Here is a 25,134-nt window from a genome sequence, read left to right as displayed (position 1 = left end):
ACGTGACAACGTCATAAGAAAATATTGATGGAATGGTTGCAATTTTCAAAACAAAATTTTAATTTTATTTGTTTGATAGATATTTTGTATGGATATAGAGGAGGAGGTAAATGGAATTGCAATGGAATAGGTCAAGTTACATTTACACAAACGTGAAAAATGACGAAATATTTATCAAATTCATGAAAGATATCTTCAATTTCGATTGTGCACCAGACGTTAATAAGTCAACAACACTAAGAGGCACCATCATCGATTTGCCTTTTTCAAAACACTTTACACCCGAAACACTCCCTTTCATTTCCTACTTTTCCTATCATCGACCTATTCTCAACAGAGAAATGGTTCATTATCATGCACACAGGAAGAAGGCATATGCAAATACAAGTATGTGAATTTATATAAAGGAGGAGAGAGCAAGATGTCGAACGTTGCCGTTCGTTTGCTTTGTCGTTCGTTCCGCGCTTTCGCTTGCAGTTCATTCAAGGTAACGACAATGAGCAAGGTAACGACAAATGAGCAAGGTAACGACAACTGAGCAAGGTAACGACACATTTTTTCGTGCGTGCAGCCGGCTAAATCGAATTATAAGACGTTATCACGTCAAAAAATTAATAGTACGCTATGGGAGGGATCAGAGGATAAAAATTAAAAACAAAAAAAAAAAATTAATAAAAAAATGTTTAAAAATTCTTAAGGATTTATGAAATGTACTGAAAAAAGTGTCCGCTTATGGGATGTGTCCGCTTAAAAGAGGTGCCCGTTCGGAGAGAGTACACTGTACATACCTACATATACATTTACTCTTAAGGTACGTACAATGAAAAAGCATTTAGTTTACAACAACAACCACACGTAAAGCTTGTTAATTACTGAATAACTAACACAGAAAACTAAAATTGAAAACTCTTTTTTCTCGATTTCACAGATGTGAATTTGTGAAATACCTCATTGGAATAAATGTCGTGTAGTCTTCGATTTTTGATTCCCAATAAGCCAAACTTTTCTCTAGAGGGGAGATATGATGAATATGTAAATGCTACATACACTTGCGCTCACATAATTAAGTCACTTCGTACTTTTACAATTTTCGCAACATTTTTCGCGCAAAATTATTTTTGTTAATTGTTTATAAAGATATGGTTCATTGTATAACCAATAGCCTTATAAATCAAATTTCCAAACTTTTTACAAAATTTGCAAAAATATAACAGATCTTTAGGAAACTTTTGGGTATGCAGTTTTATAGCCCATTTAATTTTAGTATAGTTTAAGCTTACGGTGTAAGTTTGAAGTCGCTCAAAAATCGCTCTGATTTTTATATTTGTCGCAATATTTTTTTTTTCGAGAATATTCGAAGGAGATGTTCAGAAGCGTCACAGAGGGATGATAAAAGATTTTTTTTTGCCGGAATTGAAGGCATAGTCTTGGACGATATTAGATTTCAGCAGAATACCACAATCGACTTTTTGCGCGCCTCAGAGCTGCGATTTCACGCTGTTACTCTTTTTCGCGGGTACCGTGAAGGACCCTTGTCTTCAATCAAACGATTAAAACGATTCGCCTTAAATGAATATTTAGCAAGCTATTCGTGGGATAAAGCCAGAAGTTGTCACCAAAGTTTTGGAAAACCAGGTAACCATGTTGCGCTACTGCGAGACAACCACAGGAATGAAATCGTGGTTCATACATAATTGGAATATTTGCATCTTCGAATAAACCGATAATTTGCCGAAAAAAATTGATTTCTGTTCATTTTATCAGGCAAGTATTACCTCTTACATTTCTTCCTCTGGATTTTCGCGGTAACCTCGTAAGAAATTTTGGCCGAGCTGAACAAAGCAAGCCAGGCGTTTGTTACTTGTCCTACTACTTGGCACCACTTAGAGATGTAAAGTAAAGCGAGTTTCTCATCCACTTGGTATTTCAACTGCGGAAGAGGCTATCTCCTGCCACAGTAACATCAATTAGAGAAAAATAATTTTCTATGGTCTAGAGCTCGGAAATTTAGGGTATTTTAAGGAATTTTTTTTTACAAATGAAAAACGATATTTAAATTTTTTAGGCTTTTTATTTAACTTATTTTACATACAAAAATGAGAATTTTTTTTTTTAATTTTAATAATTAAGAAAACGGCGCTGAAGTTGACCCTCCCGAAAAATTGGGCCTGGACGGTGTAGTCCATTCGGGCTCGTCTATTTATCTGAAACACAAAAACCAAAAAAATTATTAATCAGTATGACTATAGCTGTGTCACGTACTAGAATAAAAATTAAAAAAAATTTTACAAAATGGCGCGGTTTTGAATTTGACACTCTAAATATCGGTTTTTTCAGTTTTTTATTAAAAAAAAAAACGAAATAATTGAAACAATAATATGATTCTAGTACGGGCGATAGCCATTGATGTTGTGAACAACATATTAAAATTTCAGATGATTCGGTGGAGTAGTTTTTTTTATTTTTTGACAACACCAGGCCGAAAAAAGTCGTTCCGAGATAAATGAGAAGCGCGCTGACAGCTCTCTATCTAGTTAATGGGATTTAGAAGCTATGAAATTGGGTATTTCCGCATAAAAATTTCACAGTATATTCTCAAGATACTTTGCTTTCGAAATATCCAAAAAAACAAATCGTTTTTTTTTTTTGAAATTTCTAGACCACCGGATCCCCTTAAGTTCTGTGCTGCAATAAAAAGGAGTTCAAAAAACTTTCGTAGTGCCGGATAGAGAATTAAAGGATCTAGAGTGATTTAAATTATTCTTATTGTGTTTTCATTTAGCGAAAAAAATGGCGCCTCATTATACGGCAACATTATGAAAGTGTTGCCTACGAGAACTTTCAAAATTCAATCTCTCCACAAACAACCACAAAATAATCGGACTAGACATCATGAAATTTTAGTGACACCATATAGGACATACAAAACTGACTCACGGACATTTTATGAAAACTTCGAATCCTTCAACTTGTCCTTGTAACCCAAGAACAACAATCACAATCACTCGCATCCTCCAAATCTGTCCAAAACACTTCTCCCGCAGAAACCAAATCTTTGGTAACTTAAGCCCAACGACATTTTTAACAAATATTTCGCAAATTCCATTCCCCTAATAACCAAATTATTTAAATGCACCAACTTATACCTCCAGATATAGTCCAAACAATAGTGTGTATGTAAGTACAGTACAATCCGGATAGAGTGAACTAATTTGTGCAAGGTCTGCTCACTCAATCAAGGCTGTTCATAGAACTCTAATCAAAACTTTATAGACTCTTCAAACATATTTTATTTAAAATTTCATATTATATTTAGTACAAACATCTTTATAATTTAAAATATTTTTTTCCCAAAAAACGTCTCTAATATTGGTTTGTCCCTTTTATTGTTTAATTTTCCTTTATAAGCATTCAATACCTTATGCAATTTTCTTTTATAAGATTAAAAAAATAATTAAAGTTGAACAATATAGCTTTTTGTAAAAATTAAAGTATTCACACAGCTAAATTGGAATCAGCTGGATACCATGCATCCTCCCTTTTTGCAGAGGGTTAGAAATGCTGCACTTTTTCAGCTTAGAGTGCAACATTTGAAGGAAACCCAATATGTTGAGAAAAAAACGCGTAAATTTAACTGCCCTGAAACAAAGCAAAACAAATGCAACATTATTACAAGAAAATAAAACGCTTAACAAAGTAGCTTGAATCCGTCTATGTACCTCCTTATTTTGAAGTGCGCCAGTCACGGCTCTTTTGCAGTTTACCTGGCTTTCGTGACCTTTACAAAATATTTCGCAGATGTATGGTGCTGTTAAAACACTGCAGCGCCTGTAAGCAATACATGTGTAGCAGCAGTCTTTTTCCAACTGCACTAGTAGCTTGACCGCCGCCATTTTCTTTTGTTTGACACGAAAAACAAAAAAACTGAAACAGCCGCTCCTCACCTAAGCCTTGCATGCATTCAACTGCATTGCACACGTCCTTGTCACTCATGAGCTCTGATAGCCTTTCATACACGCGTATTAAGCTGTAGAGAGCAAGCGTCGGACAACTTTTGTCAAAATGAACGCCAAATCTGCATTCCTACACCATAATACACAATTAATTATATTAATACCACGAAAGGCGTGGCTCACACTACACACACTTAAACACTCTGTTGAAAGCGAAACAGGTTTTTAGCCAATTAGCGCACAGAATATTCAAAATCAAAGTTGCGCATAGTGTTAGCTCTTTCTTACCACTGCTTACCGCTCGTAGCTTTTATAGGGCACTGCGGCAAGCGACAAGTCAGCAGCTGTGTGCTGACAGTGTTGTTTGTATCTCAGCGTATGTTGAATGTGCGTATCTCGCGCTGATTTGAAATCGTTGTTGTTTGTTATTCAAGTACATTGTTGTGCGAAGAGAAGCAGCAGCAGCATCAGTGCATGGGAAGCGCTCGCTCCCATTGACGTTCGTTGCTTAGTCATTTAACCGTGGTCAGAAGCGCATCCGCGTTGTCATTCAAATTCGTTGCAGCTGCAGTTCAATCAAATAGCAGCAATGTTGCGCAATTAAACGTGAAGCGCGACAATTGGGTAATTTTTTGTGAATTCCAAGCGGTGCTCAATTCATGTGCAACTGGTGAGTGTAGCGCGCACGCCGGAAAACGAAAGTGTTCACCTATACAAAACAAAAAAATACTCAATCACGGGCTTCCTCAGATTTTTCTAGCCCAACGCTAAACAACGCGCGTTCGTCGGCCTGTGCGTATAGCAATTCAAATATTTTAGATATTTTGGAATTTGACATTTGGCGATTTGCTTGATTCTTAAAGACTCGATAAAAAAATTCTCGCACCTTTAACAACAGTTTTACGCGCAACTTGCGGGATAGCAGAAATAATCTGAATTATTTCAAAAATTCACGTGAATTTTCAGCAACAAAAATGTTTGTGTGTGCGTGTTTTTGTGAAATATTACGTTGAGAAAAAATATTTTGCCAGTTTGAAATATAAATAAAAGAAATTTAACTATAAATAAAGTGATGAAATAGCAAAAAGAAAAATTAGAATGAAATAGTAACATACTATATTTTTTTTTATATACAGAGAAGCTAATAAAATATACATTCTTTGCTGGGACTACGATTTTCAAAATGAAATAAATCAATGACATTCACTGTTGAGACGGATTACATTGAGCACCAAATCATACAGGTACAAAAAGTGAAGTGGGTTTTAAACTTAAAACATAAACATATTTATCCATAATCGATGAATACTTTTTATGCTGCGTTGTCTCACAACCTCGGAAGGTTAAATAATGTAACTGTACATGGAGTTATAGGTACATATAGTAGATGGTTAACCGTATTTTTGCACCATTTCCTGCTTCCCTTTGGGTAGTGCGCTCGAAATAATACCACATTTACGTAGATTCTGCTTAGCTGTCCTACCTTCTTTGCCCCAAAGACTTGTGCGCTTAGGCGAAATATGCACTTAAGCGCATTCCTTCAACCAAAAGTCTAATACCGCTGAAGCGTGGTTAGGCCAGGTGCCCTAAAAGCGCAGTTAAATACAAAGGCATTCAAGTAAAATATACAAGGGGGCGCAAAATTAATCATCCGATCTTGCTTTTGAATAACTTTTTCACCAAATAAAAATGGTTAGTGATGGAAATCTTTATTTTGATATTTACGCGTTCCATTGCTTATGTGTTTGTATACTGCAGCTGTCCAGTTCACATGATTATCGTACGACGTCATTTTAAAAAAATTATAAATCTTCCTATAGGGTGATTAATTTTGCGCCATCCTGTATATAATGTATTTTATAGTAAGATTTTATATTTTATACAGCCTTCAATCCTAGTTACTTTATAATTAGCATTGCACCAGCGTCGTACAAATTTTTACAATTGACTAAATCAACCGCTTCCGACGGAGTTTCAATATTATTGATAACATATGTAAATCAAAATGTTCTGTAGATCAAAGAATGAAATAAAATCCAAAACATAATAATGAGCTTTTGAGTGTAAACAGCTTGTAAGGTGATCCAAATACGAGCACTTTTCTGAGTCATGTGCTTTTTGGACACTGACTAACGAAACCAGTCGCCTTACGTCTGAACAATGTTGGAAATTATTGCCAACTTATTCCCCATGTACGTGCTTAGCTGCCCAAAGTAGTGGATGTAAAACCCGCAGGTAATTGTCGGAAAGGCCATACATATCTATGGTACACTCACAGGAAATGACAACTTGATGTTGATTTTGAAGTCGTAGCATTACTTGTTCATTTTTGTGGACGGAAATGCCACTGGAAGGCAAATTTTGCTTATAAAGCCCTAATTATCGACCATTGGGGGTGGCAATCAATGGAATATTTTACATAGTCTTATTTCCGAGGCTCTAATAACCGCAACATACTATCACACTTACGTATTGCGTTCTTCACGCCTACGCGTGGGTTTCCTACTTCTAAATATGTATGTCAATTTATTTTTTGATGATTTTTTTCGCAAAGTCGCTGCCATCTTCCAGCTTGCTCCAAAATCCATACAGAGCAGAACTATTGGAGCGGTTGGTCATTTGCCTTCAAGTTGAAGGCTTCAACTTCTCAGTTAATTGAGCTTAATAATCTCATAAACTGAGGCAAAATTTTCTTAACTCCTAGAGTGCCAAAGATTTCAAAAATTTTTGATCATAAAGGGATAAAAAATGTTCTTGATTATTAGATTTGATTCAAGAATTAACAAAAACAAGAAACAAACTCTTATGGAAAATGAAATAATATACCGTTATTATGCGGCATAAGGGGATGTGTTGATGTGCTGCTTAAAAATCACATAATAACAATAATAATTCCTGTAAATCCATTTTCATCACCGATTTTAGGTTTCAAGCTTGACCGCAGATCATTTTTAATTAAACCCGCCTTGCTGAAAATTCGTTCAGACTTAAGGGGGTAGTATGGTATTTTTTTTTTTTTTAATTTTTTTTTTTTTTTTTTTTAAATTATTCTATAACATCTTAAGATTATTGTGTGAAAGTTTGAAGTGCATTAGAGTAAAATTGACAAAGACACAAAGGATTAAGTATCTACCTCTCCAACCGGATTTCACGCTGTAAAAATCTTCACAAATCTTTAAACGCGTTTTTCTCACACTTGCCTTTTTTACGGTCGGTGTCCACTGTAGATTCATATCTACTGCACCGATTCTTTTCAAATTTGGTTTTGTTGTTTCTTTACTTTATTCACGAGGTAATGACGTCGAGTTTTTTTTTTTTTAAATTTTGTCATATTTTAAAACAACAAAGTTTTCAAGTTTTTTTTATGAAAAATCGGTGTTTTGATTTCAAAGCGCTTTAAAAAATTTAAAAAAAAAAAAAAAAAAAAAATTCGACGTTGTTACCTGCGAAACTTTATTAGCTGATGAAATCAATTTGGTTTTTTGATTTTAGTTGATCCAGTAATGAGTTCTGAGGGACACCGCAATAAAACTTTTTTATGAGACGTCCGCGAAGATTCGCTGCCACCAACTCATTTCTTCATAAAAATCAATGAAAATTTCACACAATATTCTTTAAATATGACTTTATAATGAAGTAATTTTAAAATTTTGAATAAATCAACTGTGTCGACAAAAAAAATTTCGAAAAATATGCTTGTTTTACACCGAATTAACCATACTACCCCCTTAATTGAAGACGGAGGAATACCAAAAAAATGTCCTTGTCAAACTAAGGAGCTGTACTTGACTTCCCGTCACCTTGAATAAAAAATGTAAAAAAATTAGAAATAAAATATTTTATAACTATAACATATTCACATTAAAATTTTAATGTACAAAGTGGCGCAAAATTTATCATGCAATAGTTTTGAAAAAAAAATCCTCCTCCTATTTGTGGTGTGCGTCTTTATCTTGCTCCACAAATAGAGGGGCCTACAGTTTTAAGCCGACTCCGAACAGCAAATGTTTTTATGAGGAGCTTCTTCACGTCAGAAATACACCTGGAGGTTTGCCATAGCCTGCCGAGAGGTAATCGCTATTAGAAAAAGCTTTTTGAATAATTTGGTGTTTCATGCACGGAGATTCGAACCTAAGCATTTCCGAATGGTAGTCATTCATCAACGCATGCGGCTACGACAACCTTATAGTATATACCTTCCAATAAAGTAAACGATTATAGGTGTCGCACCATAACGCCATAGTCATAACCGTAGCCGTCTGCATCTATTGAATTTTGGGTTTTTCCCCTAACCATAAGCAGCTGTGAAATATTTGCAATAACAATTTGAGTATTGGAAAAGAACGACGAAAAATTAATTGACTTAGTGGAAAATTATCCTTGTTTTTATAACAAAATACAAATGTTGTCATTCATTCTACTTCAGTATCAACTGTTGATGGTTGTGGCATAAGTAATCGACAAAGGATGTAATGTTACGGCTATGGTTGTGCTTACGTCTAGGGCATTATGGCTACGGCTCCACTAATTACAGCCTAAGGGTAGAACGGCTAATGTTGAGTTCCGGAGTTACCGCTACTCATATTCATGTGAAACGTTAACAGCAGCAATATTCTAGGTTATTGTCCATTACTAAATCATTTTATTCAACTTTCTTCACAAATTTACATATACAAATCGTCTTGGGTGCATTATCTCGACACAAAATATTATATCTGTCTAAAAGACAACTTCCCTTTTAAAGTAAACCTTCAATATTTCCAAACTTTTTCCTTGGATAAATCGTACCATTTCGTATCACACAGTTTTTGCCACTTTTTTGAGCGAGCAGTGACAAAGGAAAAAAGGGGAAACAAGCAAATGGCTCACCCTTTAATTATAATTTTCGTATACTTACATTCTTTAAACCGGCTGGTCGGCTGTCTCTTCAAATTTGTCATATTGACCACTCTGGGTGATGAAATCAGTAGCTTAACTACAAAAAGATATCCAAGGGCAAATTCCTCTCTTTCCAGCTATGGATAGATTACCTTGAAGTCCATTATATCGTAACATGAATGGGATTTATATTCTAATTGTATTGAAATTCTAAACTTAAAGATTCGAAAAAGGTTTCTATAACTGTTTGACGTATGTGTATTGAAATAAATAAAAAATAAATCGAAATACAACTTTCGGTCAACGATAAGGTTTTCCAAGTAAGTGAAATACTATGGGTATCGTCTTTAATTAAAAACTCGTATGAAATGGGCCTTTGTTCCCTTTTATAAGTTATAAGTATATATGGATATATAAGTTTAGGAGCACCGCCTTGTGCGTGCTGTACAGTAATTATGAAAGGCACGGGACTTTAAGGCAGCTGTGGCGAAAGTCTCGAATAAAGTCCTTACAGAATAAAATTCCTCCTTTAGACGTTCTCATTGGGATAAAACCTCTGCTCTTAAGTGAAAAGCTGATCTCAGGCGTTGCCACTATAAACATATACGACTTTTTTCAACCACATGACTTGGAATGCATGGCAAAAATGATTAGCTTATAATTAGTTTCACGCATCAACGAAAGTGCAAACATCCTTGGGATGTACACCTTTGACCTCCTGGTTAATTATTGTTAATTGCAATGAAGGTGTTTCAGAGTCCATCTCTAGATGAAGAAACAACAATTTTATTACTGAAAAAACTGCTTGCTGTAGGATCTTACAACTATGAGGAAAACCTAGCCAAATGAACTGAAATGAACTTAAGTTCTTCAAAAAAATTCTTTTAATTTCTTTTGATTTATAAATTTTTCGAAGAGGTCGTCTCCAATTATGACAGAGCTGGTGGTTTCGCTCCATGTCATATTGCATATTCCCATAAGCTGCGATGGTACCTACCGATCCTCCTTTCATGGGTCTTCCCCCAGAGTTTCGTGAGTAATCGTGAATTTTTTTCTGATGGTAGCTTTACCAGATGTAAAGGTGCATGCACAATATTAAGACAACTACTGTCGCGGTTGGTTGGTTGGTTTAAGTGGTGATTCTTCCAGAATCCAAGTGATTCTTCCAGACTTTCGAACAGCGGTTTACCCATGGTTAACATTCTGTCCTTCCATAGGGCAGGGCATTCGCAGAGAAAATGGAAGTTGTTTCCTTTTCTCCGGTTGTTTACAACTGTGACAGTATGTGTTGAGAGGGATGCCCATTTTGGCTGCTTTTTCTCCCATAGACCAAAAGCGAGTTGTGACTGCCGTTTGTCTCCAGGCGTACCGTCGTTTCATGCTTATCAATGTTGACGATTGCTCAAGGTTGTAGGTTGGCCATAACGTACTGCTAATATTACACGCCGTCTGGTCTCTCTATCTACAAACCGCGATTCGGAGGCATTTTAGGGAAATGGCACTCTTGACTGCACCTAATGGTGTGAATACCGATTCTGCAAGAGCGCTATTCATGGCAGATCCCCTTCTTACCAGTTCATCCGCTTTTTCATTACCTTCAATGCTCCGATGTCCCGGGACCTAGATTAAGGTGGTAAGGCTAGTCCTGCTTTGTTCCACCACTTTAGAGGTTGTTGTAGCCGAACCCACTGCCTGGATTGCAGCTTGTCTATCCAAAAGAATAGCGATATTGTCCTTAAAAGAGGGATCTGTGATTATTAGCCTACAATATTTCTCAATTGCCAGTGATTCCGCCTAAAAGACACTGCAAGCCTTAGGGGGACGCTCAGATTTTTCAATTTTAAGTCTATGAGAATCCCAGCTCCAACACCACAATCCATTTTACTGCCATCTGTATAGACTGTATTGTCGAGGTTCTCGTCTCTGAAACTTCAATTAATTTCACAGATGACGGTCCATCCTGTGGCTTTGTTATTCTTCTGTACTTTAAGATGTATGCTGTGGACGTTGGTCACTGGAAATTGTCTCAGTATTGAATTCTTCTGTAAGCCGACGGGCTTCTGACAGAAGTTTCGGGTATTATTTTCTTCGACTAGCCTGCGACATCCTGCTGCCGCTCTGTTTTTCTCTCGAAAAAACTGAAAGTGTCCAATACAATAATCAAACCAAGCCTAACATTTCTGAATTTTCGTGCTTATTCATACATATAAAAGTGACTGCTATCAAACTTTATTAATTTTTAGATCATATTATCTAAGATAAAACGAAATGTGTATAAAATTTCAGGTAATAGTTTTTGTACGTATCAAAGTGGACCAAAGTGGACCCCGTTCACTTTCCAAAAATTGCATAGAAAGGTTTTTTTATGTTTAAGATCAACAATTTTATGCTATAGATAATGAAATGTCACAGTTTTAGCATTCTTGACTTTTCCTCCACCGGCCCTCATTTGATTTCCAATAACATTTTTACACACCTATCACAACGGACATTGTCGAATATTTCTATCTGAGAAACTTTGCAATTTCATATGTACATTCACACAGAAACTGGAATATCTCAATTCCATTCAAATTCTACACTAAACCATGCTCAAATATAATTTTTTTTATAGAATAAATGATTTCGATTAGCATACTAGTAAAAATATCGCGCAAAAAATATTAACTCGGAAATAAAAATACGTTGGTACCGCGGCTGCCATACGAATCTCCGTGCTTGATACATTAAAATCTAGAAAACTTTTTTCTAAAAGCGGCCGCCCCTCGGCAGGCAATGATAAACCTTCGAAATCGGCGTAAAACTGTAGGTCCGCCGATTTGTGGAAATCATTAAGACTCACACCACAGATCGGAGAAAGAGCTCGGTCAAACACCAAATAAAGGGTGTAAGCGCCAGTTATATATATATATTTATAGATATTATATATAAAGAGTGGTGCAAAATTAATCACTTTTTGAAATAGCGTCGCACGTAAATCATATTTGGCACTTGTGAACTAGACAATTGCAGTTATACAAACAGACAAGCAATAGAGCTTGCAAAGGTTTTTTATTTAGTAAAAATGTTACTCAAAACAGGGTCGGACTTATATATACACCTAAGGCTAACAAAAATAATTCCATTTGCCATTTCACGCTCATTCCCATATGGATTCTCATGTCCTCCATTTCTTCCTCTACCATCTATTAAATAACTATGTGTATGTTAGTTCTAATGTAAAAAAGGCAAATCTTCCAGCTGGTATTTCTTTCTTAAAACGGAAGCCACATTGCTACATTTGGGGTTGTGGTAGTTTAGTTGTTGTTTTTGTACTAGCTCCGTAGTAAATTGCTGCCGTTCGTCTATGCAGAAATGTTAATCCGCTCATTATTATGATTGCTTCGCCTCTTCCTTTCTCTAGAATTTTTTATGCTTAACCTTCTTTTTTCGAATTCTAATTTGATTGCAAACACCATTAAGAGATGCGCACAAAAGTAGAATTTCCACCATTTTTTATTGCACATATGCACATATGTATGTATATACTCATACCACTTCTTTTCTGCTTCTTCTCTTTAATTGCAGTGCAATTGATGATGGCCACGCCGTTGTTGATAACGTTTACGATGATGATGAATGTGATCGTGATGACGGGACTATCACAACGGTTTAGCAAGTGTTGCTGAGGGGAAGCATTGCTGCAGTGGTGACTGCAGCCGCTGACGCTGAGTTAATGTGTAGAAGGAAAAGGTGAATCGCAACTATTCTTAGCAGAATACTAGTCACATGATTGTTTGTGTGTCTGTAGAGCAGCAGCAGTAGCAAAGCAGCAGCGATGAGAGAGAAATACCAGCGAGTGAAACGTGCATGAGATGAGCAATTAAAACATTGCTCGCAATCCCTCCTTCCTTCCCATCCATCGGTGCCATCCCATGCGAATAAGTGCAACAACTAAATTGTTATTACTACTACAATACTTAAAAGAGCACACAAAGAAGTATAACAAAAAAAAAAAACAGAAGAGGAATAAATAATAAGAAATCGTATACTCGGTCGCTCGCTCGTTTACACGTTTATTCGGTTGTGCGTGTAACATTGTACATCAAATATAAATACAACACCTGTGCTTTTGGAATTGTGTGAACGTGGTGTTGTTGATATTTGTGGAGCTTAGTTTTTTATTTAATTTTTTAACTTCGATATGTAAAATGCAATAAAACTATTGGCACGAAGATTTCCATTCCTGGAATTCGCCATTGCAGCGGAACCAAACAAGTGAATACCACTCCTATAAAAAAACAACAACAAAGAGTGTGGCAACATAAAAAAATAATTAAAAGAAACTGTAAAAACCACAACACCTAGTTCCACGTACATTTAAAGGCAAAGGCAAATAATAGCAGCCAACTTGAAATTGCAGTGAAACATGAAAATTTGATCTGCCTTTTTCCAGTGCAAACTTAATTGAAGTTAAACTGAAGTGCATTCGCATAGTCTGGGTGTAAAAGCTAGTTTCGTGGGCTTGAAAAAACGCTTAATTCATCGCAATAAATATAAAAAATAGTCAGTTACTCGAGAAATTCCGCAATAAAGAGAAATGTATGTGAAATTTACAAATACATTTACATATAAAAACACAACAGCTACAACAAGCAATCAAGAAACCATTAAAATACAAAGCAATAAGTTGAATTGAAAACTCGAACCAAAACAGAACACAAGCAACTGTAATTTTATAAATTTTAAGTCCTTGGATTACTTGGACGATGGCAGTGTCCTGCCCCGAAGTTATGTACGGTGCTTACTATCCATATTTGTATGGCCGTGCTGGACCAAGTCGTTCATTCTATCAATATGAGAGGGTAAGATCTTATGGATTTTTTTTTTGTTAATATTTGAAAGTATAATAATTAGGTTTATTCTAATAAATAATAATAATAATAATTAGGTTACTTATTGTAAGAATTTCATCAAACGAATGTTCTTTAGCCGTTGGCTGTCTGGGACTTTGACGCTAATCAAAAACTCGAGTTATACCCAATTTAAGCATAAGACATATTTGATTTGTGTCATTTGAGAACGTGTACAGATATTTATTTTTTACTTTAAAGCCGGTTAAGAAATAATTTTTATGCCATATTTATACTTATAAATGGACTAAAAAGTGGAAAATAAGTTTTCCTAGAATCACGGAATTAGTCGTGATAAGTTTTGGTACTAAAATTTTAACAATAGACATTACGAGATTTTAACTGAAAAACCTAGAAAGTTTGACAATCAAATCAATAATATATTTAACAATTTTTTTGTGCTGAAAGTAGACTTCTTCAAACGGGGGTTTACAGCCATTTATTGTTTTAAAACGATATCAAGACTCTACGCCATTTGGCTCTCTCTTTTCAGAAGTGCATTTATACATAAGAAATCACATTTCTCATAATTAGTGCCACCCAACTGCCAGCTAAATTATTCGACTATAAAGCCAAACAAGTCTTATATTCGATTCAAAACTTTTAAGTAATATGAGTACCTATTCGGATCGAATATAATGCAACAAACTGTAAGTTTACAATCTGGTAACGTTATAATCCCCACTGTCGTCCTTATACTGGTATTGTGTATGGAAATCAGGGGTGAATGCAGGTTTTGGTAAATCAAACTCCCAAGGGAATGCCTATGGACAGGGCCGTAGACAGCATATCCGGGCCCCGGGGGAAAATTGCAATGCGGGCCCTTTCCAATTATGTCTAATTCATATAAATACGTATAATCTCGAGTCCGGGCCCCTCTGAAAACTTCGGGCCCGGGGGAAAAAGTACAAGCACTCAGTCAGGAAGTAGTGTCTACTACACCCTGATAGATTACAGTGGAGGGAATATAGAGACAGGATAGATACAGTATGGATGGTAAGACGGAGAAATTGGTTGGAGGTGCAGATGCAGAACTGACCCCTAGGGTTCAGGGTCCAGTGGTGTGCTTGCAGAGCCTTCATTAGCTAGTTTATCACCCAACTCGTACACCAAAATAAGACAAACTTTGTTGTGTTTTGCAACACTGTTCAGTTTTGTCTCACATTCACCGACTAATTTCGAAGAACAGCATGGGTTAGCGAGGTCTCTTAGTGCAGCTTGACTGTCACTACAAATTCCAATACTACTTTCAATAAAAACTAAATCACTACTTTGTATTTTATTTTTTTAAGGTATTAGGTTTCCATATTGCCCAGAGGTATCCATACTGTGTAAATTTTATGTCTGCGAAAGTCCAATACCGAATTTAAGCCCAGGGCTGCTTTGAAGCATGGTTCTTTTATGGCGTACAGTGCTTGAAACAAGCAGGTGTCCTAAATATTCATTTTGTAGAAAACAATATGGATCAATTTCAATATCTGCACATCCTTAACGCTAATGTTAAGGAAAGTGTCGAACGGTTCGCTTCCTATCAGGACAACGACCTGAAACACACCTTCATGGTCGCCAATATGTGGCTCATCTACAATTGCCCAAAATTACGACCAAACATCCGCCCAATCGACTGATCTCAATATTCTCGAGTATGTTTGGGAGGAATTGTCCAGAAAACTAAAAAAGTAAGTTTTTCGTAAGGCAAACGAACTGAGGGAAGCTCTGAAAACCAAATGGTACAATACTTCAAAAGACATTTGTAAAATCTGTGGCAGTATAAAAATTTTTAATTTAAATATTTTGTTTTAAATGTAATTTATTTATGTGAATAAATGGACGGAGTTGAATAGTGAGTTTGTAGAGTATGTATGATTGAGCGTTTGAGGTACTGTATGTACATAATTTGGCAGTAGAAATGAAAAGGTTGGATATAATGTTTTTTTCAAAAATTAACGGTTCGGGGCACCTTTTAACATAGGTGCGATGAGGCAACTAATATTGGGATAGAAACCTAAATGCGATTTAAAAAAAATCACGCCATCCTAATACATACTATATACGGATTCGGATAGTGAATATGGAGCTAATTGCCGAATTCTGTTTTGGTAGTAATAATAAATATACATACATATTTATGTAGGAATGTATTCTCCACAACATTTGTTCAACATGATGAAATACTAAGAGCTGATGAAGGAATAGTACACAATTTCTTGAGATCGACATTTCAACTGAAAATCGGAGCTAATTAATTCGAATGTTAGCAACTTGCCCTTATTGTTATTGCTGTATTGACATAAACATACCTCATTAGTGTTTGGCTAATGATACTGAAGTAACAGTCCTCGACTGGATATAAATCCGGGTCGTTTCAGTAACATAGAACCGATTGCCTTAATTGTTTAAGCCTAATGAAGTAGCATTAAAATTTCCTGAAAAAAATTTTATTCAACATAAAATTTATGTCTGAAATAAAAGCTTTTTTATTGTTTTTACTATTTATTTAAATAAAATTATTTCTTCATTTAGTTTATACAATATAATTTCATGTTCCTATGTTGTACTTGTCAAACTAATAACGGAAAGCAAAGCTTAAAGAAGATATCACTAACTGAACCAGATCTCTATGAGGATCACATTGTTGTTGTTGCATTTCCGTTCAAAATTTGTATCCGGATCCCGATTATTCACCATTACAAAACAGCCATGCTTGGTGGCACTGATTAACTCGAAAAGAAATCTTTTTTTTTTTAAATCCCCTGGAAAAAAATTTTCACGTTCGCCCTTGATGGAAGTCAAATATGATTTTGAGAAATTATAATATTAGTTTGGGGAAAAATAAATCCATAATTTTTTAGATACATAACTATATCCAGCCAGGCCGCTGAAATTGTGAATGGTGTTCATGGTGCCGATACTGTAACAGTTAATTAGGTGCAATTTTGGTTTCGTCGACTCCAAAAATAATGGATTTTTTCCCCCAAAGTAGTGCATGGCAAAAAATTCCAGACGATTAGATATAACTTTGTAACTGCAATTTTCTCATTTAAGGACGAAACTTTAGGGAAATGTTTCTAACTTTTTGCACCACTTTCATATAAATATACCATAGGCATATTGGAAACACGTATGCGTATTTTCTAGAGCTATCCAGCTCAGTATCCCGATCAATTCTTACGGGAGTGATTTGGATCATTTTTATGGTTGCCAGCACTGATATAAACCATCTGTTTTGATAGTAATAATAAATTTAAATATATATATATGTATATGATGTAAATAAAGAAAAATATAAAGATACACAATGTAAGAGTATTTTATAATCTCGAATTTCGGGAGAGAAATTTGAATGTTTAATCTCACTTTTTAATTACGGATTGGGAGTTAAGCTCGAAAAAGTAGATAATGTAGATATATGTGAACCTATGATAAGAGTTTGTACTACCAAACTAATAACGAAAAACAAAACGAACAGAACGGATCCGGATCCTGATTATTGTCTAGTGGAACACAGCTTAATTTGGTGGAACCGCCTCAAACAATTTTCCACGTTCGCTTTTGATAGAAATCAAATATGATTTTGAGAAGTCACGATGTTTGAGGGCAAATATGATGAGTTGTGAACAGAATAACTTTTAAAACTTTTAAAATTATCTTAATTGCAAGTATGGACCTTAAACTTAGAAGCTTATGCCTGTGTATATCAGGAAGAATAAAAAATCTTGCAATTGGGAGAGCTCTTAAAAAAAGGTTTTTATTAAGAAATCTAATCACCTATAACGATGAAAACAATGTTGTTTCCCACATGAACCAAAATAAATAAAAATGGAAATTTATTTTTAACTGTGCCCTCTTAGGTTTGGTGGAATGCTTCTAAGCACTAATAAGTATAGTAAACGTGTGTGTACGTGTGTTTGCTAAAGGACTTTTTCAAAACTTGCAACTGAAAGCGAGTCATGATTCATGAAATTGGTTGTCCCAATCATCACGTCACTTCTCAATGCATATACATACGTGCATACATATATTTGTGCGTGCAGCAATACACCTATAAAATTTTTGCTTATACTCGTATGTGTGTGTGCATGTACGCAAGAACAAAAGCTTGCATTTCGTGACCAAGTGAAGCAAATTGCACGTGTGTATGTATGCGTGTGCGATTTGCCGCTGCAAAATTGACATTTCTTATAAAATTGAAAAGTTCTCACGCTGCCGCAATCAACTGACTCAGCTAAGGAAGAGGACAAATAGTGTGTTTTTGTGTTTATGTTGTTGTATTTGTATTTTTATAAATACATATAAGTATGTATTTCTGTTTGTTCCCGACAACCCACTCGCCTGAAAGGTTAGCAGCAAAAACATTGCCATGACCAAAAAAAGCAACAAAAACCTAAAACAAAGACAATGTGCGACGAATAAAACAACAAGAAAAATTATAAAATAAAAAGCAAAATGTTGTGCAAAATTAAAAGAAAATCAGCAACGCGGCTGCAGTCGCCTTTACTCAAAGGAATTCCTCTGTCTTCAGGTCCAATTATACAAGGCCGCGGCACTAAAACGAAATTGCCCTTTTATGTAGCCAAACCGTGCAACAAACTTGCCAACAGCAGAACAATAACAATAACAAGAACAAAACAGTCAACAGCAAAAATAAAACCAATATACAATAACAATAACAAAAACAAAAGAACCCAAGCCGCAAAAGCACTTCAGAAGCTGTGTTGAACTGAACGCGAAACCGAGCTTTGCATGCGTACTTTTTTCGGGAGCATATCGCTTGGAGAAACGTGGACAGACGCTGGGACGACTCGGCGGACAATTGGGTGAACTGTGACTGTCGCTTGTTGCCCTGCATTGACGTCAAGCACCCCCATTCGATAAAAAAAGTCACAAACATCGGGTCTCCCCGTGCACGGACGGACGGTCGAACGTACGTACGAAATGTCACCAACAACATGTTTGCCCTTTGTTTTTTTAATTTATTGGCGGTGATCGCTGTTTCACTGCTGCTGATCGCAGTGTTGACGTGCGCTTTCCTTACTCACACACAAAGCTGTGATACTCATTTGCGCGCCAGAGTGAGAGCGGAGTGTGAATTGTGTGTCAAGCTGAGCCGTTGAAGCGTTTGGTTGTTATTCTTTGGCTTTGGCTTTTGGAGACCTAGAATTCGGTTAATGATTTGTTTTTTTGATGGACGACGATCACAACATTTTGTCGTTGCCGTTGTTGTTGCTTGTCTACATTAAAAACGTGTTAAGTTCAATTGAACAGCATTGTGATCGAGAGTAGGTACAAGTTGAAGTTCGCTGAATTTAGTGGTGAGCCGGTGAGAAAGGAGTAGAGAACCACTCAAGCGAGCGATCGATACCCAATCACAGTTCCCATCAACGAACTAATCTACGCTGGGTCGGCAAACAATAAGCTGCCGTTCCTCCACCTATCCTCCCTCGAGTACACATTTGATAAACTAACATCTTTTCTGCTGCACTCTATTCATCGTTCTCTTAAAAGTCTTTGTCAAAAGTCATGCTTCTGCACTCAACACCTCCAGCTCTTTCTTGTTACTATCATCGACGTCATCATTGTCGATGCCGCCTTTTTCAGTATCTGCAAACCGCTTTGTGGTGATTTATGCCGTGTGAGCTTTTTTCGCCAACAAATTCGCCTTTCGCGCAAGGCAAATCGAAATATTCATACGACTAATGGGATCTGCCGCGCACCAAAGTTTAGCATTCGTGTTCGCCTTGACAAATACTGCACAGCTACGCATATTGTAGTTTTTTTCTTGCTCCATCTACCCGCTCTAAACTTGGCTGGTGAGCCCTGCAAATGCACCGGGCACATGGCATATGGCTACCAGCACACATTCCTTTGGGTCCGGTTTTCAATTCGAAATTTCGCCAGTCGATCGTTCGATCAGAGACGATAAATCGGCACAATGTACACATCGATGCACAGATAGACAAGTCGATCGGCCAACAATACGCGTAGTAATGCGATGGGCTGGTTGAGTAGCATGTGCTTTTGGCACTGCGTTCGCCTATTGCCTTTGTGTTTGCTGGCCCTGCCGCTCGTGGTTTCGGGCGGCTGCAGCAGCAGCTACTGCACTTTTCGCTTTTGCGCAATTTGGATGTTTGCCACTCGGCGCGATCACCGATTACTAAATGCCTGACTGGCTGGCTGGTTGTTCGATTGTCGATCGTGTCCGTCGATAAGCGTACAACACTGATTATGTGCTTAAAACAACTGACAGACACTCGGACAGCCGGGCATAGTCGCCGGGCAATACACACGCACACACACACTCTCAAAATATATTTGTTCTATCCATTTACTTAACTCGGCCTTTCAATTATTTGTAGCTTTTCATGTGCATTCCGCGCAAAACTTAGTTGATCAACAGCGCGAACTGCCGGCCATCGCCATTAGGGACAGCAGGTTTTATTCGATACTGTTACGAAGTAATGTAATATAATAGAATTAAGTTGAAGTATTTATTTATTATCCATTTATTACTGTAGCCAGATGGGCTATTATTCATTTATAAACAATATCTCATGGAAGCAGCGCAATCAAAGCGCCAGTTGTGCTTGGACAAGTTTTATTATATGGCTTTGCATGCATACACATACATACATATGCATATGCATACATATACTTCACACAGGAAAGTCTTCCCTATGTAGACGCATTTGTGAGCTGTGGAAAATATGCATAATCAAGAGAAAAGAGCAAAATGTAGGACTTTAGACAAAAAAAGGAAGGAAGAAGAGATTAAAAAGTAGATAAAAAAATTAATTAATTAAATTGAATAAATATTATTTTAAACTCAAGACCGGAATTGCTTACAATTACGCCTGAAACGTTTGTAATAAAAAGTAGAAAATTTGGCTGCATTCAGTCGCTTTAGATGCTCCGAACTTCACTTGTGGAGCTGTTTTCTTATAGTTGCACTAATTTATCTTTTGAGGCAACAGGCGCAACGGCTGAGAGGACTGGCATGGAGTTCGAGCTAACGAGCAAGACTATGTTCAAACTAGTCAACCCGGATGGTGTTAATGGTTCAAAATCATTAGTCGAAAAATTGCACACAATCGCCGCTTTATGGCCAACCAATAAAAAAACTCTGCCCATATGTACTGTTTTTAACTATTGCGCCTAAAACTTTTAGTCCGAATATGTCATAACATTCTTAATATGTCTATAACATAGAATATATTTCTATAAGGAAAAAGTATGACTTCGGATATAACTGAAAAGCTGGAAATTTCAATGAAATCAAGGTCTCAAATCTGTTATTGTTGAAGTTTGCTACACATCCCTTTTAATTTTCAAGACAACTGATTTTAAGGGGTTATATACCTTGTGAGCCCGAAAAAATTAACGATTGTCATAATTTTTTTAAAAATTTTATTCAAATGACTTTCTCGAAGAATACATTTTGGTATTTTTATTAAAAAAAAATGTATTATTTATTGTTGATATTGCCCCTCCCCCGAAACACCGTTTTTTAGAAGAGGCTTGCGGTGATCACGGTAGCGCATGAGCAGCTCAACTGAAATCAAAAAAATTAAATGATTATTGTAAAAAAATGTTTTTTAGTGAATCTGAACGGTTTATTTACTCTTGATATGAAAACCGCTTTGCACCAAAAAAAAAAACGATTTTTGAAAAACTTTTTTTCCCTACGCGATATTTTTCATATTCTGTTAATGTTTCGCTTATTTTGATTTGGTTATTAGCTAAACGGACAATTTTTTGGTGGTTTGGTGGTAACAAAAACAACCTTACTTCAATATTGAGCGACACATCAACACACCAGGGAAAATTTTAAGGTGGGCATGCCAAAGCAAAAGTATGGCCGGAATATAGGGAGTGAAGCCGGAATTTCACTTCTGGAATAACTACTGGAGTAACTTCCAAATCAGATTGATACAAAAGAACAGTCATTACTTGTATAACATTTTATAATGCGTCCGATTATAAAATCTGCATAAAAAACAATGCAATAATTAAATGGGTACAAATATTATATATTACGTCAACAAATCAGCTGAGCTGTAAAATTTAATGTGAGCTGGATATCTGTGCGCGGAAGCCGCCACCTCTGTATTTTTTCCACCTTGCATCAGACCTACTAGCATGAGTATGAGATCTAATAAATACAATACCTCCTCTAGGTCGTCGCCGTAGACGAATGGGTTAGTGCGTGATTACCATTCGGTAGTGTTCGGATTCGAATGAGAATGAGAATGAGACACCAAATCGTTTTTTTTCGAATAGTGGTTGTCCCCCAGCAGGCAATGGCAAACCTCCGAATGTATTCCTGCCACGAAAAAACTCCTCATAAAAACTATCTGTCGTTCAGAGTCGGCATAAAACTATAAATCCCCAAATCTGTGGAAAAACATGAAGACACTCAAATAGGGCGAGTTGCTTGGTTTCGGCCAAACACCCAACAAAGGATGTAAGCATCAATTATACTTATATAATAGGTTTTTACGCAATTAAATTCTTACATGAGAATATTTAAAGCCGGGCCTAAAAAAAAAGTTATCTCGAATTTACAAATTGAAAACGTTGCCCAAATTCTGAAACTTAACGAAAAAGTTGTCTCATATAAGATATAAAATTAGAGCTATTTACATAATAAAGTTAAGAAAAGTATTTTTAGGGGAATATGAGTGTATAACTAATTTCGTATTGAAGGTCCAAAACATGACTCCTTTTAAGTCTATGGATTTCACTGGTTTCATCTAAAAGTATAATTGCCAGAGAATTTTTGTGGTAGCTGATCCTGCGTAAGTAGGCTGTGCTAAATCTTTTAATTTCAACTTTTACAAAGGGTATGTGTAGATCTGAATGGATGGCTTTGTTAGTAATGAGCCAGGGAGCATTTGTAATAAGTCTCAAAGTTTTCGACTGATATCTCTGTAAGATTTTTATATTTGAATTCGAGGCCGTGCCCCAAAGTTGAATGCCAAAATTCCATACTGGCTTTAATATACCTTTGTACAATAGTAATTTAGTTTCGAGGTATAGTGGTGGCATATGTCCATGTAACCAAAAAAGTTTTTTTAGTTTTGGTATTGAACTGATTAATGTTTGCTTTGATATGGTTTTCCCACCTTAACCGTTTGTCCAGATGCAAACCTAAATACTTAACGCTATCACATTTTGGAATCGTACTGCCATTAATTCTCAAGGGAGGGCAGTCATTTCGCCTTAATGTGAATAAAACATGTGCAGATTTATTTGTATTTACTTTAATTTTCCATCGTTCAAGCCAGATTTCTATCTCGTTCAATTCTTTCTGTACTAAATTGTAAGCTTTGGTTGGACACCGATTGGAAGCCAATAAAGCAGTGTCGTCAGCATATGTAGCAATTAAAGATATTAGATGAAAAATATTTTTTCCGTTGCCAATTTTTACTAATTCTATATGTATATAAGAATATACAAGTATAAAAAACGAGGGCAATTTTTCTCCGTTCAAATTTTCAAAAATCACAAATGAGACAAACTGGGCTAATCTATAGTAGATTGACTGCGATGGAGTGCTAGTGACTCCTTGATATTGTTGCCCAATGGTACAACCTAGAGATACGATTAAATTAAACCGACTCAGATAGCGAAATATAAAGAACTAAGTGATATGTAATTGATAAATATCTGTTATTGTGACATGGGATTAGCAACACTTTACACCGGTTTACCTTTCGTAATATTGATAATTGTTATTAGATATTAGCTATTAGTTATCAGGCAACGTAAAAAATAAACATTGAGAAATAACTGTTGATGGTAACAGGAATATTAGTTTTCTTATCAAGGGGCGTTCAAAGGCGATGTCTACTTATAGATGCCAGTTGTGAATGATTCCCACACAGTACCTTTTTTTCATGTCGTCTTTGAGATTTGGCAAGTAGATAGATGTACAAACTTTTACGATAAAACAACGCGTTAAAATTAGTGAATCTTATTATGAAAATGGCCAATCTTTAAGAACAACTTTTCATTGAGTCCCTATTTTCCATAGAAGAATAAAAGAATCAATAATATAATAACGGTATGGCGTAACGTTTTTACGATCAAACTTATTAATGTTACATAATAAACCGCTGCATTTTCGAAAAAACGGAGACGTATGACAGCCCTGATTCCCATCTTTATATATACCTAATTGGCTCTTACCCCCTTTTCGGGTGTTTAGTCGTGCTTCTCATCCTTTGTGGCTCGCGCCTGGATGTTGTTCCAGAAATGAAGGGCCCTACAGCTTTAAGAGGAGCTTTTTCATGGCAGAAATATACTCAAAGGTTTGTCATGCCTGTCGAGGGACGACCGCTATAAGACAAAACTCTTTCCGCACCCCGCACTTCCGAATGATAGTCACACACCAACCCATTCGGCTACGGCGGCAACCGTACCGATCTAAGATTATTTTTAAAATTATTCCCACTCAAGACTTTATCCCAACTGAAAACAAAACTATTTACAATTTAAATTATGTCTTGTACCATTTATCTGTAGAGTTGTTAATTACAATAATTATTAAAAGTTCAATGATGTCAATAAGCAGATAATCTTAGAACGCACATATAAATGTACAAACTCACTCACATATTTTCATAGGTAAGGGTATGCACAAACGAAAGTGCATATTTCCACGTGCTGCCGTGAACCCTATCAATAAGAGCACCGTAAATCAAAGCAGACGCAGCACAGGGAGTCTTCCCTGCCGATGGCCTTCGTTTATGTGCACTTATTCGTAAATGAGACGTGTTGGTTAACCCATTATTAGACACTTAAGGCGGCACGATGCGTGAGTTTAACATGGATTTTATAATTTTAAGTGTCAGTAAAACTAAACCAAATGAAATTCAACTAAATGAGGCGCGGAGGCAAGCGCTCATATTAATATATGTATGTGGATAAGTAGGCATCTACATATGTGTGCATATTTTCTGAGGCGCCAATTCCCTAATGGTACCAATATTCAATTCATTAGTGGGTGTGAAGTGCTCGTTGTGATTGGGGTCGGTTGTTTGCACACACAATTAGATATCAGCGCACATGTGGGTGCTTGGTGCTACTGCGGGTTATCGCTTAGCCTTAAGCGCGACCCTGCTTTGCCCTGTTCGGTTTGTGAGCTAATAAATAGCAATAATGTCACCTCTTTTGATAAACACACGAAGTAATGTGCCACAGCCGTTTGTCATATGCTGTGCACCCATAAATTTTCATGGCAAAAGTTGTTGTTATTGCTGTGCTGCCACCGCTACTGCTGCTACTCGTTTCCATAATCATAAATTAGGCATTGTGTCAGTTTGAATTCGGTTGAAGTGTTGCGCAGTAACGAATTTTTCTGCATTGTATCATGGATCTGTACGAATGCATTCGTATTTGTCGCGCGTTTG

The 25,134-nt window shown here is 36.3% G+C and overlaps 1 protein-coding gene across 2 annotated transcripts in view; it reads left to right on the top strand.

The window, feature by feature from the left end:
* Window positions 1–4,329: 4,329 nt before the first annotated feature.
* The window catches only part of LOC128866802 (protein vestigial), a 64,079-nt gene continuing 43,274 nt past the window's right edge, over window positions 4,330–25,134 (top strand). The window contains exons 1-3 of one of the 2 annotated variants that reach the window (XM_054107791.1): window positions 4,330–4,623; window positions 5,090–5,197; window positions 12,399–13,675. In XM_054107791.1, coding sequence (XP_053963766.1) covers window positions 13,580–13,675 — 96 coding nt within the window. In that variant the 5' untranslated portion in view covers window positions 4,330–4,623; window positions 5,090–5,197; window positions 12,399–13,579. Of the gene's footprint in view, window positions 5,198–12,398; window positions 13,676–25,134 lie in introns of both variants that reach the window. The other variant, XM_054107790.1, reaches the window with a different exon arrangement.

Source organism: Anastrepha ludens, chromosome 6 (genome assembly GCF_028408465.1).
Source record: "Anastrepha ludens isolate Willacy chromosome 6, idAnaLude1.1, whole genome shotgun sequence".
Lineage (NCBI taxonomy): Eukaryota > Metazoa > Arthropoda > Insecta > Diptera > Tephritidae > Anastrepha > Anastrepha ludens.
This window is presented reverse-complemented; position numbering and strand designations above follow the sequence as displayed.